Below are 15,494 nucleotides of genomic sequence, written 5' to 3' on the forward strand. Positions count from 1 at the left end.
ATGACTTGATTCTTTAGGATGAAGAATGTAAAGAAATTACATTTGCCACTGCTTTTTGTGTTTGTGCATGCCTGCTTTGGTAAGTTTCACTTCCTAAGTATCTGCTTACTCTGAACTTGTTGCTGTGATCAGATTGTGAATGCTGTTCTGTTTGGTTGATGATTGTACATTTTTATAATTGAATTCTATTCTGTTTTCAATTCCTTCATGTTCTTGCCTAACCTGGCCAGTGGCTCTTACAGGTGAGCATGAGTTTATACTCTGTATAATCATACTATCATACTGATGGATTTGTTTGATTTATGAATTTAGTTCCAAAGGTAAAGTGAAATTAATATAGCTAAAACACTATTCAGATGACTGTGATATTACAAATCAAGACAGCATTGTTGCCACCATAGATCACAGGTCTATGTATAGAAAAGGTATCTCCTGAGGTTGACGTAACTCAGCTGTAATCCCAGACAAAGTGGCAGAGAAAGCAGGGGGCGTAAGCACAGTAAACACGAAAACACAGTGTAACAGTAGCAAGAGAAGAATCATACAGTTTGTAAACTGACAGAGTAATGTAAGGACTAAAAACAGCTATATCTAGCTTGAGCTTGCTAATATTAGCCAACATAAGCTACTGGTCATACTAGAACAATTCTGTTGCAGCAAAAGTAGTGTAATAAATTGAATAAGGGTGTGTTTTATAACTTATTCAACTTTCATTTTGTAAGAGGAATTTTGTGTTATTGCTTCTTTTAAAAGTAAAAGAAAAACAAACATTTAACTTTTCAAGTTTCATGTCTCTGTACTCAGCACAAGCGGACTTTGCCCCCTATTTCTATGACAATGGACCCTACAGCCACAATGGGAACCTGGCTCTCTTCAGCCTCTCAGAGGACACGGCTGTCGGTGAGATCAACCTCTGGCATGCATGACATTTAGTGTGAACAGCTAATAGGCTGGTGGAACAACCAATCAACAAAATGGCATGTTTTGGTTGCCAATATCTGAGAGCCGGGATGTTAAATAGTCTTTGATAAATGAGCAGATGTTGCGTAGCATGTTCACTAACGTGCTCATCTGCTGGTGCCGCCTGTTGAGGTGAGGGACAGTTTGCTGGCTGTGAATGCGGTGCAGCTGTCCCTGTACACCTTCCATCAGTCGGGTACTTGTTATACTGCTGCTTACTGTTTCTCAGCCGAGTCTGTTCCACAGCAGTTATGTCCAAACAAAGCGTTAACTACTCTCCTCGACTGCTGTTTAGGGGCTCGATAATTTTGCATTTGGAATCAGTTTTATCAACTTTTATTCTTAAATTTAGAATTTGTATGTATATACACATTTTTGGTCTAAAAGTTTTCACTCTTCCAAATATGTCTGAAGCAGTCAACACCTGAGGCTAATTTGACTAAATTACGATGTCTTCTTTTAGGTACACAGATCTATTGTCTCAATGGCACAGACCCTGAAGGCCAGGAGGTGAGGTATGGCCTGTCCTTTGATCCAGGGTCAAAAGAATACTTCAGGATCGACCCCGTATCCGGAAACATCACATTGGTGGAACAGCTGGACAGAGAGGTAAACTTAACATAGGACCTCTGAGGACATGAGGGAAGAAGAAATCAATTTGACTTTAAACTTCAACATAATCCTTGAAAAACTTCTTCATATTAATTTGTTTTCCATCTCTGCTCAGAAACAAGACTCTATTGACGTCCTTGTCAGCATCACAGATGGGCAAAGCAAGGTGTCAACATCTTGTTCAATTTGTGATTATGCCATTTAATGCCATCCCTTATAATAAATCACACTAAAATAAACTTAAACACGTTTCATGTGGGATTTTTTTCTTCTTCTTCTTCTTCTTCTTTTTAGGTTGTGGAAAGAGTCACAATATTTGTGATGGATGCAAATGATGAAAAACCTGAATTCCAAAACATGCCGGCAATCATTGATGTTCTGGAGGTAAGTTAAGCCAAAAGTGTTTAATTATAAAAAAGTTTATGACCCTTTTCATTTTGAATCAAAATCTAAGTGTCTCCACATAAGATGAAAAGGAGGGCATATTACTGTGAAAACATGAAAGTCAATATGTGTTGCATCATTTCTTTTTAAGCCCTATATGTTATGACCAGAATTTCTTTCTGTGTTTTAGACAACTGAGTCTGGCAGCAGCATCTACAAAGTCGAAGCAGTGGACAGAGACACGGGCTCAGGGGGCTCGGTCACCTACTACCTCCAGGTATCACCCGGCAGCAGGAGAATACTGCCCACTCACATCCCACCAGCTTCTGCAATAAATATAAATAAGAAATAAGTACAGACAAAACAAATGCTCCTAATATGAAACGCTAGCTGAAACTGGACAGTTCTAATGTTAATCTGCATGTGATGGAATTAATGTATAGACGTACTGCTAACAAGGTTAACATCAGTTCCGGTGCTCATGTGTGTATTCGTGTACATGCGCCTGAATATGCTGGTATAGTCATAAGAATGGGGATTAAATCACAATTACATTTGTGTCAGGTATTGGAAGCTTAGAGGGCTGCTTTGGGGTGACAGGGAATGTTAGTTTGCACATAGGACTATTAGGACTAAAGAACAGCTGGCCTGGAGTGACAGTGACGAGTGAGGCAGTGCACATCTGGACACAGCAGCTTTCACCTGCCTGCCCTGTCCTTGACCATATGGGCTCTTTACATCCAGATGGACAAAGAGATCGACTTTAGACAAGATGTGGCCTAATTCAAGTGGCTGCTGAGTGTTTTTATGCAGCCATCTGACCACTTTTCATGAAATCTCACGTGAGTGGTTGTAAATGGGGTTTAGGGGTTTCAGCGACAGGCTTTTTACTCATGTGACTTTATTTGTGTCTCTGTGAGCGCTTTTAAAATCCTGCCTTTGTCCTCTTCTCTGTTACAGAATTCTCAGTCCACTGTGTTTGCCATCGACAGACACAGTGGTGTCCTGCGTATCAAATCTGGAGAAATGTTGGACTATGAGAAAACAAAGACACACTTTGTCACTGTCATTGCAAAGGTAATGGGTGTATAAAAAGTCATTAAATGTTTCTGTGGTGCAATAGTGTACTTTCATTTTCAATTTAAAGGTGCCCTGTGGAGTTCTTGGCTGCTAAACTCCATCAGTGCTGGTGGTGGTTATTGTACCAAGAAATTTAGCACTGTGCTAAACAAAAGGCAGAGAAGAAGAAGGCGGCTTGCTAGCATACATGCATGTAAACAATTCAGTGGTTTCAAAAATACTTTAAAAATCTGCTTAGCAAATGTTTTATGAAGAAGGAAATACATTCAACATGTTTGGTAGACCTCAAGGACATACAAAATACAATAAACACTGAATGTAAACATACATTTCTTTTTCATTTCTTTCTTTGTTCACAAAAAAACATCACAGGGCACCTTTAAGTACTTTATTAAAACAAAAGGAAGTCTATATACGAAAGAGATCCTTCGTTTAAAAGTTGAGCTACAGCTTATGGTGGGAAACTGAGATGTTTCTTGTCTTCACCAGCAGTAAAATTCAACTCAAAATGAAAACTTTAACATGTATTAATAAAGCTTTATAAAAATTACAAAACAGAGACATAACTATCTAACTAAATTATAAAACGTCTTTTTTTTTAAATGTAGATTTAAACTGTACATTACTTTTGTTCCAGGATGGTGGTGGTAATTTTAATGACAAGGAGCAATTTATGTCATCGTCTGCCACCCTGACTATCAACGTGATTGATGCACAGGACACTTCGCCATTTTTTATTGGAACGCCGTATTTTGGCTACGTTTATGAAGTCTCAGTGCCAGTAAGTATGAAAACATTCTGCTTTGACTGTACCCTTTAACTAAAAAACATTTCATAGCACAAGTCTTTAAACATTTGATAACGTTCTTGTACTTTCTGTCACATGTTACTTTTGTATTACAATGAATGTACACTGCCATCCTAAATGAACATCACATTGAATTATCCCAACATAGCAATACTAACAAAAGAGTCCAAAACCCAATGCAGCATTATCTCAAATCACACTGATTTAATTGCTGGCATTTTACTTTAATGCCCATGCTGTCTTCTTCATAGCTTTTCTCACAGCAGGTGAAAGCCACATTATCTCCTCGGTGACTAAATGTCACTGCAGTAGCACGTCATAGCAGAGACAGATTACACATTCTGACTTATCCAAAAGGGAATAATTACGACGGTGACATTTTAATGTACCTTTGAAGACTCAGTGAAGATCAGGTGCTGAGTAGATTTTTTTGTGGTACCTTTTGACTGGCTGTGCACCAGCCACAAGGTGACGCAATTAAAATTCCTGTTTCTTTTTTATTTAACATGTTTTGGAAACCTTAACCTATATCATCAGTTTTTTGACAATGTGATGCAACCAAATACTGAGTTACATCATGTTAAGAGGAACATATTAGAGTTGTTTATTGGCAGAAAAAATAGTGATCTTTAAATGTATCAAGCATCAGTTATTGGAGAAATAACCTTTCTAATGATCTTATCCTCAGGGATCTGAAATATTCACTGTTACAGCCAAAGATGGTGATCTGGGAAACCCGAATCCAATCCGTTATTCCTTTGACGACGGTAAGTATTTCACTCAAAGAATTAGAATTAGAAGAATTAGAATGATTTTGGAATAAAGCAAAAGTGCTCACAGGTCTCTGTGTTGCTTGTCTCGCCAGGTGATGATGGTGTTTTTAGCATCAATAAAACAAGCGGGTGTATCACCCTGCTGACTCTCCCCATTTATCTGAAGAGAGAAATCTTTAACATTAAAGTCAAGGTAAGTTGTAGATCATTCATCCATTCAGTTTTACTGTAAATAAGTGCTAGACTGAAAATTACACTACACACAAAGCCCGAAGAATTCCTCTGTCAACTACTTTCAAATATCTTGGAAAGAAAGAAAAGACTTTCAGCTTTTCTTGCTGTTTTTTATGTCCACCTGCATGAAAGATTGTATAGTATAAATTGCATTTTGTAGACCTTAGTCATTGTTACAGTATATGCAGAAAACCGACATTTTACATGAGATAGCCTAGCATATGAAATCACAGCAAATGCCTGAACTTGGTTCCGAAGTGAAACTGGTTCATAAAATATCCCACGGGCTCATCTACTGACTACACAAGTGATACATGTGAGCTGATCTGCATAACTTTTATCCTGTGTCCAGGCATCAGAAGTAAGTCCCGAAGGCAGACTCCTGGACTACGGGGTGACCACGGTGGTGATCCGTGTGGTGGACCTGAACAATAATCCACCCACTTTCTACGGAGAAAAGGGCCCACAGAACATGTTTGAGTTGACCATGTATGAGCACCCACCGGAGGGAGAGATACTCCGGGGGCTGAAAATCACAGTCAATGACTCCGATCAGGTGAGACCATTGACCATGAAAATGACTCAAAATATCACACACAATTATTTTTTTCACTGACCAGGTATCAGTTTTTATTATTGCCTTTGAAAGCTGCCTCAGTTATCCAGAGAGAGAGAAGAACAGCAATTGTTATTACGTAATAACACTCATTTTCTGACCAAATTACATTGTTATCTAATAAGAATTTAATCAACATTCATTGTATCACAACATTGGCAGGCTGGTGTCTGCCTTTCTGTCTATGAAATGACTTTAAGCCTGCCATTATCACAGACAATCCTTTTAAAATTGCATGAATCTGAAAGTGAGCCAACACAAATTAAAAGGTGCTCCCTAACTATGCCATTTGTCAGCTTATGCAAGTCTGTGTGTGTTTCCAGCTCCTTGTGTGAGCCTCGTCCAAATGGCTGAATGTTCATCAAATGTATTCTCTGATAATACTGTTACAACATCAGGGCAAGCTCTCTTTGTCCAGTGACATTATGTTTCACTAAGAATATTTCTGCTGCTACTGATATCCCATTGACTCCTCATACATTACTGTAATAATGAAAAGATACAAAGCTTTTATATTGATTGAATGGACTATATACCGCATGGATTATACTGTATGTCTGCTTGTTTGTGACAGCTTTGTAACAAATGCAGATTACTATAAATAGGTTCATGCATGTATAACATAACTGTCATATTCACTAATGAGACATTGTGAATAATATGAGGATGTGTGTTGTGCTCTTGCAGGGTGCCAATGCTAAATTCAATCTGAGACTGATTGGACCAGGAAGGATGCTGCGAGTCGTCCCTCAGACTGTACTCAATGAGGCCCAAGTCACAATCTTAGTAGAGGACTCTGCTGCCATGGACTATGAGAAAAACCATTTTCTCACATACAAGGTTAACCCACAGTTGATTGAAATGGGATTAGATATCACAAATGCACACCATTATCAACAAATGGCACCTGCGTGTGTCTTTTTTACTGATTTGTTTCTAATCTTTCTCCTCTTTAGCTACTTGCAGTTGAGATCGATACACCTGAGAGATTCAGTGCCACAGCAGACATTGTCATTCATCTCCTGGACACCAACGACAACGCTCCCAAATTCTCCTCAGATTACTACATTGCCAGAATTCCAGAAAACTCACCGGGTGGCTCCAATGTGGTGTCCGTCACGGTGAGCGGGTCCTCATCCTGTCTAAAAATACCCACCATCACCAATGTACGTCACTGTGAGCTAAAGAGGAATGCTGATTTTAACAAAATGCCCAAGAGCGCCGTTAATTCCCTAAATGTAGACTTTTTGGGATAATATGTGAAAACATGTAGATAAAAGCTAGGCGAGGTAAGCTGCCAGATGGCTATCACTTTCATTTTGTTGTGTAACACCAAATTCCCAGATTTTTTCCCCTAATGCTCAGTAGCACATGCAGCTGCAGCACAAAAATATGTGCAGAAATAACATGAGCACTTTTAAGGGCGTGTTGGGTTTTCAGAGCCATAAACGATAGATAGATAGACAGATAGATAGATAGATAGATAGATAGATAGATAGATAGATAGATAGATAGATAGATAGATAGATAGATAGATAGATGACTGTTTTTTTGGATTATCTCATCCGTCACCCTTGTCAGTTCATATCAGCGCCCTGCAGAGGCTCAAAGCAACAGGGAGGCTCGCTAATAAATCCTGCCCTTGCGTGAACACCACAGAGGCTCATTTCCTTGATCCCAGGCAATTTCAATCAGATAAAAGAACAGCCAACAAGTGACCTTGGACACATGGAGACAGCGAACAGGCATCCCTGCAGCGACAGACAGACAGATTAGCTGATGCCCATGATGATGTTCCTATGACATCAAAAATCGGTCTTTTTATAGCTGACCCCTGTAACATCATGTTCCAGTCCAGCACAGATTCATTCAGTTTACTGACACCATGGTGGCAGACCGTTCTCTTTTCTGCTCATTCGCTTTAGTAAAGCGATACAAACAAATCTAACATCAATATTTTGAGGTTTAGCAGAGGTAAAGAAGAGAAGGCACACACAACAATTTTCTCTGTAACTGTATGTCTACAGGCAACAGACCCAGACTCGGGACCTTGGGGTGAAGTGAAGTACTCCATCTATGGATCAGGGGCTGACTTGTGAGTATAAACTGAAAGAAATGGGCTCTTTTCACAGGAGGGGACTCTGCACCCCCTTCAAATTCCTCTCATCCTCATAACACTATTATTCTATCTAGATATCTAACTGTAATATCTCAACCACAATACACCTCCACACATTCAGTGACTGACATTTACTTATCAATGCTTGCTGCCAGACTGCTCCCCTGTGTCTATTCGTTGGTCCTTGTGAAGTGATTATGTCAGTGTAAGATCACATGGTGACATTCCAGCAAATGAGAATAATAATAATAATAAAAAATTATTAGCATTTGATATCCTGAGTATTTGTCAGCAGTAGAAAGACAGAAAAACAAACATCCAAGGCACACTTATCTCAAGAAAATAGTTTTGGGATCTGAGTCTGAATTATAGTTGACACCCACTGTCCTATTGAAGACCACCTTCAGCAAAAGCGTCTGCCTGAAAGCTGTACAGAAATATGACAGACTTGTTTTTCATATGAGGACTTGGTTCTGCTTATTGCACCTAAGCACTGTAGTCCCTCAGAGGATTTGCTGGTATTTTCACTCAACTCAATTTTTATTACATTTCCAGTAGAAGTCTAACTTCTGAGAAAAAGGCTCAGTGGTCACTGTTCTCTCTTAGTGATAATAGCACACAGTGTACACCCACAGCTGCCTTTCCTTTCACATCACTACAGATAGAGTGTTGAAGATCACCTGCATTTTATCCAAAGTTAGTAGAGTGTCAGTACAGTGTAAATGTTTGGAAAATTGTTTGTTTTTTCAATCTCATTTCAATCTGCATGCCTTAGAGGGCCAACATTTTGAAACATGTCAAGCAAAAGAAACATGAACCTGTAATGTGCAATGCCAAAGTGAACAGAGAGAGATCAGTAAGATGTTAAATCTGTTCCCAATAAACCACTTGCTTTTTACGGTGAAATGTACGTAGAAAATGAGTATTTCTGGACCTCTCAGTGCAGATTTGGAGTGATTTAGAGGAGATACTGTATGTGATGTCACATGGCATCCACTAGAAGGATTTCCAAAATAAGCAGAGGAGAGATTTGGAAGACTTTCATCTTAGTGCATACTTGTTTGGTTAAAACCATTTGGAAACTGTGTGACCTCAGATTTCTCCAAAACGCCTCTTTGAACTTGTTATGAAGCAATACATGGCTACATTTCTTGGTTCCTCATCTGCAAAGATTTAGCATTTTAAATTTCTGACTTTACAGTTTTTTTACGATATCTTGTAGAATACTTCCGCGTACACAACACCATGCAGTCCTGATCTTTGCCTGCTTGCCCTCTGTCTTTGTTAATCCTCTAATGGGATTGGAGGAGAAAATAGACTGTTATTTGCATCTGAATACCTTGCACTGTGACAAAGTCACTGTCAGGTAACTAAACAAGTCAGTCAGTGAAACAGTCTATTTCCACTCCTGCTCTGTATATTTACAGTTCAACCTTTCATGGAATGGGACCGGAAAGTGATACTTTAAAGGAATAGTTGAACTTTTTGGGAAATCCACGTATTTGCTTTCTTTTTGAGTTAGATGAGCAACAATAAGTATGGAGCTAGATCCAGGAGGTGATTAGCCTAGCTTAGCATAAAGAGTGGAATCAGGGAGAAACAGCTAGCCTGGCTCTGTCCAAAGTTAAAAAGTCTGCCTACCAGCACCTCTATAGCTCACTATTATTACTATTTAACTTTTTGAATTTTGTAATGTAACAGTAATCTAAAAACAACAATTTGTAGATATGGTAAATCTGAATTACATTTTCTAAATCATGTCACCATTTACAGGTTCCTGATCCAGCCTGCATCTGGGATCATCTACACCCAGCCGTGGGCGAGCCTGGATGCAGAGGTGAGGTCCAAGTATAACTTCTATGTGAAGGCAGAGGACGCAGAGGGAAAGTACAGCCTGGCTGAGGTGTTTGTGACTGTGTTGGACCTGAATGACCACCCGCCTGCATTCAATGACAACTTCCTCGAGACGACTATGGTGATTGGAGCACCAGTGAAAATAGAGGTATTTGCTCTTTTGTGATTTACAATGTCAGATAAAGTGAAACTCAAAAGTAACATCAACACCATTAGGTTTTTAATTAAATGCATTTACATCTGCACAGGCTGTAGACGATGATGCAGAAATACCCAACAATGTTATTGAGTATGCCATCATGAAAGCTGAGCCAGACAACAACATATTTGACATTAACTCCGACACGGGGGAGATCGTGCTCAAGTCCTACATCAAGTCAATGGCCATCATTCAGAACATCACCAAGCAGAGAGACTGCACCTGGTCGCTGGTGGTGCAGGCCCGGGACCGAGGCCAGCCATCCTTCAGCACCACCGCAGTCGTCAAGATCGACATCACCGAAGCTGTAAGTTGAAACAAAGTAGATGAAGAGCAATATGAGGGGGTCATACAATACGATATGAGGAATTTTACAGATTTTTCAAAAGTAATACACTTAAAATACATGAAACATAGAGATGTACAAAAACATCATCGCCATTTCATATCTTATGCTGCTTGGATGTCATTCTAGTTGTAGCTACAAGACATGTCTATATAGAGTATTATATAGAAATATATTATTAGCAATTCAGCTTTTTTATCAAACAAAGCCCGGTGTAACTTCTTTGCACCACCTAATTTCAATTCAACCGTATTTTAAAAGTCAATAAAATAAATAGAAATAGTGCTGAGTATATAGTGTGACTGCTCAGTCCCTCCATGTTAACAGTGAGTAATTATTAACAATTTGTAGTGAAAGCCCTCGATCTAATGTTTGAGTTTATTAGTTAGAATATACTGTCAATAGCAACTGTTTAATCATCCCCTGCTATCAGTTTACATCTAGATTAAGTGTTGAAACATCTGATCCATTTGTAAGTGGAGGTGCAGCTTTTCTGCAGAATAACCCATATCAGTTGTTTGCTAAGGGTAGCAATTAAACCTTTGTTGTCATAAAACAATCTGAATCTCACACAAATGCAATTGTCATGTTTTCAGATCAAATCCAGATTTGTCTCTTACTTCTTGGGCCTAAGGAAGCGTCCGGGGGCTGTGTTTGGGATTTTTTTGACCATTGTCACCTTCGCCATTTCACTGACAATCTTCATTTCAACTCTTATTTACTGGAACTCTGTGAAAAAGTCCCGTGTCCAATCTCAGGGCAAGATCAGAAAGATTATAAGGAGGCCTGTGCCATAAATGAAGCTTGCCTTGAGATCATCAGCACAGCAGAACTGTTGTTCTAACTCTGTGGTACTGAGAATTTGTAGCAATTCATGTTGAAAGGATTATATGGTAGAACAAGGCTGTGTCTGTAAAGGAGTACAGGAGCACAATATAAACTTCTCAACATTTTCCCATGGTTTCTTTTCCCCATGTTTTTATGACACCACAACCAAAATAAACAATAATAATAAATTAGTTCTGATTTTTCATTTTCACATCAATTCATATATTCATTCTCAGATGCTGGATGGTCTCAGATTTCAGTTTCCCAGTCAACCTCTCTGATCTTGTCTTGACAAAATATAAAACAGTAGAACAAATATATATAAGTATAATCATCATTTGTAGTATGTTTAATTTGTAAGACATCCACCAGGAAAGTTGCATGGCAGTACAGAGTTTTGTATTTTGCACCTCACATGATATTTTTGGCCAAATGATGAATACATGCAGTATTACAGTACATACACGGGACAATATTTAGAAGTTAATCTTTGTGTGACAGACTGTGACTTCAGTCCCATGGATGTGAATTCTCCCTGTGCTCTTTTACAGACCCAACTCAGTGGGGGGCCTTTGGGATCATTTTTGATGCAGAGTAGAAACAAGCCTTTGCAAATCCTAGGCATGCTTGCTGGTGTCATTAGTCTCATGGTTGTAGTCACAGTCATCATCTCCACCGCAACATTCCTGCGCAACAAAAAGTCCAACCGGATCCTGCCGAACCGCCGCATAAGGAGGAGGCCACGGAACCAGCACGCCTGGAACTTCAAAAACCCCTTCAAGAAACCAGAAACTCGCGGAGAGAAATTCAGAGTAGAAGAGGAAGAGCGGGAGCCTGAGGTCATTGTGGAGAATGTCAACTATAACAACAATGTCAGCAACATTGTGAGACTCTGGCCCTCGCCTCCGCCACCTTGCGCCCCATCTCTTCCCCCTCCACCACCTCCCCCCTACATCCCAGGGGAGAGGCAGTGGGCGATACCCACCGTCTCAGCAACAGTGGCACCCAGACCCAAAAAGAAGTCAGCGATAACCAGACAGGACACTGTGAACAATGCGCTGGTTTCAGAGCTCAAGATGAGACTGGAGCAGAAGAGGATGCTGAAACATTAATAATACTGGACAAAACAATCTTGCCTCAAGGTCCATTTTGCAGCAGTCCCGGAGCTTTCATGATCTTCATCAGCAGATCCAGTCTGCCCTGTTGCCATGGAAATGTAGATGTTCAGATTTCCATGTTCTCACAGAACTTTAAGGTCTTCTCATCCATGTTGCCGTATACACAAATGGAAATCTTAATGGAGTTTTGAACATCCACACATCCGAAAAGTGGGCTGACGTCATTCGAAGATGATGAAGATCAGGTGATATGGTCAAAAGCTCCAGATGAGCCACTAAATGGAACTTGAGATGAGATTGTTTTGTCAACTGATGTTTCAAGGTCAAGAATGAACTTTGAAACTCAATCATTCATAGTGTGTGTGTGTGTGTGTGTGTGTGTGTGGGTGTGGGTGTGGGTGTGTGTGTTTGTGTGTGTGTGGGTGGGTGTGTGTGGGTGGGTGTGTGTGTGTTTTCAGAAAGATTAAATACACTGAAACAGCTAACAGCTTAATTCCTTGTATATCAATAATGTAATTTTCATGTGATGGGAAAAAGACTTCCCATCATGTGTGTCATCATTCAGATCACGTTTTTATTTCACAACTATTCATTATTTGTTTCTGCTTCATGTTTCTGAGTCATTTTGTAACAGATAAATTCCACCTTTTGAACCATTTGTTGACACACTAGTGGCTTAAAGTTCCTCAACCCAGATCCCTTGTCGGGAATTAAGTCATCCAGATTTCAACAAGCGAGACTGTTTCTTTGGGATCCAACCAAGCTCCTTACAAGAGATTTCATGACACTTGAACTGACTAAAGAGATCAGCCCTGGTGAAGGGAACCAAAGTGATCACGTTAGGAAGACCTTTAATCCCACTGCGCAGGTGTAAAGCACTGTTTAGAGCAGCAGTCACGATGATGTTTATTTTCTGATTTAAAGGACTATGTCTCATTTGTTTACTACTGTATATGTGGTGGTGTCATTTTTGTCAAAAACACTGTTGATGTTTAAACATCTGTCAGGATTTTACAACCAATAAAAGAACATGATTTGTAATTTCAACAGTGATGGAGGAAGTATTTAGATCATTGTACTCAAGAAACAATAGCAATACCACACTATGAAAATACTCAATCAGTACAAGTACAAAATGTCCCTATGAAATGTAGTGGAGTATTAAGTAGCATACAATGAAAATACTCAGGTTCCTCAAAATTGTACAGTACTTGACTAGATGTACCCACTTACTTTCCAACCCTGAAATTCAATTTTAGATGATTTTAGATTGACAACAAGGAGTAGATAAATTATGCCTTTTGAAACTTATTTTAGATTTGAACTCACTCAGCTGTTTCTGCAGATATTCAGGCTGCCAGTGGGACAGTGTGGCCTATCTGGTCACAACCAGCTACAACTGTCCAGGATTAGAACATACTGAACCAAGGACACTTGGATCATAAGACTGTAGACCTTGAAGGCTCTGTGTAACACAGAGAAACAGCCTTGTTACAATTAGCATAAGACCAACACCTCTTTAATGAACCTGCGAATATACTCTACTGCCCCCTTCTGGAGATTGAGGAGAAGCTGCTTGACCGCAGCCCTCAGGTGAAAGACAACAAGGGTGCGTAGTAAGATTTGAGATCAAACAAAATGGTAAAACGGAAGTTTTTATGGCCTTAAGATTCTGTAGAATCATATTGTTGCAGCATGTATTTAGCCACTGTACAAATAATACAGCAACATGCACAAAGCAGAGTACCCCAACACTGAATAATAGTCATGGAGAACAAAAGGAACATGCATATTATGGGGGTTGAGAGTGAGAGGATGAGACGTATGAAGAAGGCCTTACACAACAATATTACATTTGCTGTTGTTTTTTAGTAAAACCTCACCAGATGTTCTGTAATATATTATCCTGATACAAGCCCTTTTGCTCTCCTTAGCTCCAATATCAATGTGAGCACTACCAATTATGAAGTTACACTGAACCACTCACTTGGTATTTGTGTAGACATCATGACCAAACATGCACACTATTTCAAAGTTACATAAAACATGAAATTTGCAGATTACACTCTCTAATCCAAGGTCCAATTTGTTCATCTTTGTACAATATTGCATCCTTGGCTACAAACCAAAAGTCCATCTGCCCTGATCTAGTTTGGACTGACAAGATGTGTGTGACTGGCATTGAACTTTCTGCAGCCTCAGAGCTGGCACATTTCACATGGTTATGATGACGCAGAGCGGACACTGGGGATTATGGGTTTTTTTTTATTTGACAAAATAAAAACTGCCTCCTAAACTCAGAGTAGACATATATATGCATTTCCACAAATGTGTGATACTCTTTTTCCAGATCAGTACAGTACCCAACGATTCTTGAGGAACCAAACCTAGATTTAAGGTCAAAATCGTCACACACATAAACACAACAACTTTTCAGTGTTGCAAGCTGTTAATGCTCTGAAATGAAATGAGGGAATATGAGGAGCAGCCCAAATGATCATGCATTATGCCATGTAAGAGGCAGCCAGGATTACTGGGCTATTTGATAGAGGATTACAGAGTTAAAAGTTGCAAAGAGCATTGATGCTTTAGAATGAAAGAAAGCTATGCACAGGGTTCAAAAACCCTGGTGTGTGTTTGACGCTACCGAGGTTCCAAAAGGTAAATGAAATACCTGCTTTTCTGAATAAGAAAATTAAGAAAGAAGGCATTTTGTGTACATGGCTAACTCCTAATCTTTGAACATTGCTGCCCTTGAGATCAGCAGCTGTTATGTTTTAGTTATATGTTATGTTATGTTAGCATAGTGTTTAAATAATACTGCTTTATGCAAAATTAGGTAAGAAAAATAAGATAAGCCCAAATATAATTCATGTGTGTTCTGTGCTGAAATAGCTAAAATTGAATAGAATTCACATTGTCTTGTGTCATACACAGTGGATAAGGATTACGACAAAAAGCAGCATCAATCCCCCACCCGCAAATCATATAAACTCATCTGAACAAGCAAGAAAGCAGATGTGTCTGTGCTCCAGAAAACGAGAGCTGCCAATCTCAGCCAGCCGTTTAAAACCCTGATCTTAAGTCTATAGGAGAGGGTCCCAGCAGAGACAAGCTGGTCTCCTTGTATCACAGGAGACAGCACATGGAGATGGAGGAGGGGGCTCGTGTCATCTGATCATAAAGTGACGGCGGCAGGAGGGGAAATTGGAGAGGATGCCAGTGTTTGGGTATTATGTCAAATGAACAATGCCATTGGCCGAGGCATATCTGATGTGCCATCTGTCTGGGCCGGGCAGCGCAGATCATGTGTGACGCATGGCTGCTGTGTGTTGTGTTCGCAGAAGTGGGAGACGAGGAACTGTGACGTACATGTACAGTGACGCAGAGAGGATTAAACATATGTTAATGAAACTCTACAGTTCATGTACAATTACAACTTCAGTCCATTCAGTGGTGACTGATTGTGATTTCAAATTCAGTCCTTTGCCTGTGAAAGGGAGACGTTGACAAACTGTAACGGCCACATGTTGTTATGGTTGAAATGATTTCAGATACAATAT

At 39.6% G+C, this 15,494-nt stretch overlaps 1 protein-coding gene across 1 annotated transcript; it reads left to right on the forward strand.

Moving 5' to 3' along the window:
• On the forward strand, positions 1–11,925 carry cdhr1a (cadherin-related family member 1a). Its single transcript, XM_070916352.1, is given in 17 exon segments — positions 1–79; positions 805–900; positions 1,424–1,569; positions 1,688–1,738; positions 1,867–1,956; positions 2,147–2,233; positions 2,917–3,033; positions 3,674–3,817; positions 4,533–4,611; positions 4,710–4,810; positions 5,204–5,407; positions 6,155–6,307; positions 6,424–6,588; positions 7,495–7,562; positions 9,360–9,588; positions 9,689–9,946; positions 11,365–11,925. Coding segments are annotated over 17 exon segments (2,628 nt in total).
• The last annotated feature ends 3,569 nt before the right edge of the window (positions 11,926–15,494 follow it).

This window comes from Enoplosus armatus, chromosome 12 (genome assembly GCF_043641665.1).
Source record: "Enoplosus armatus isolate fEnoArm2 chromosome 12, fEnoArm2.hap1, whole genome shotgun sequence".
In the NCBI taxonomy this organism is placed as follows: domain Eukaryota; kingdom Metazoa; phylum Chordata; class Actinopteri; order Centrarchiformes; family Enoplosidae; genus Enoplosus; species Enoplosus armatus.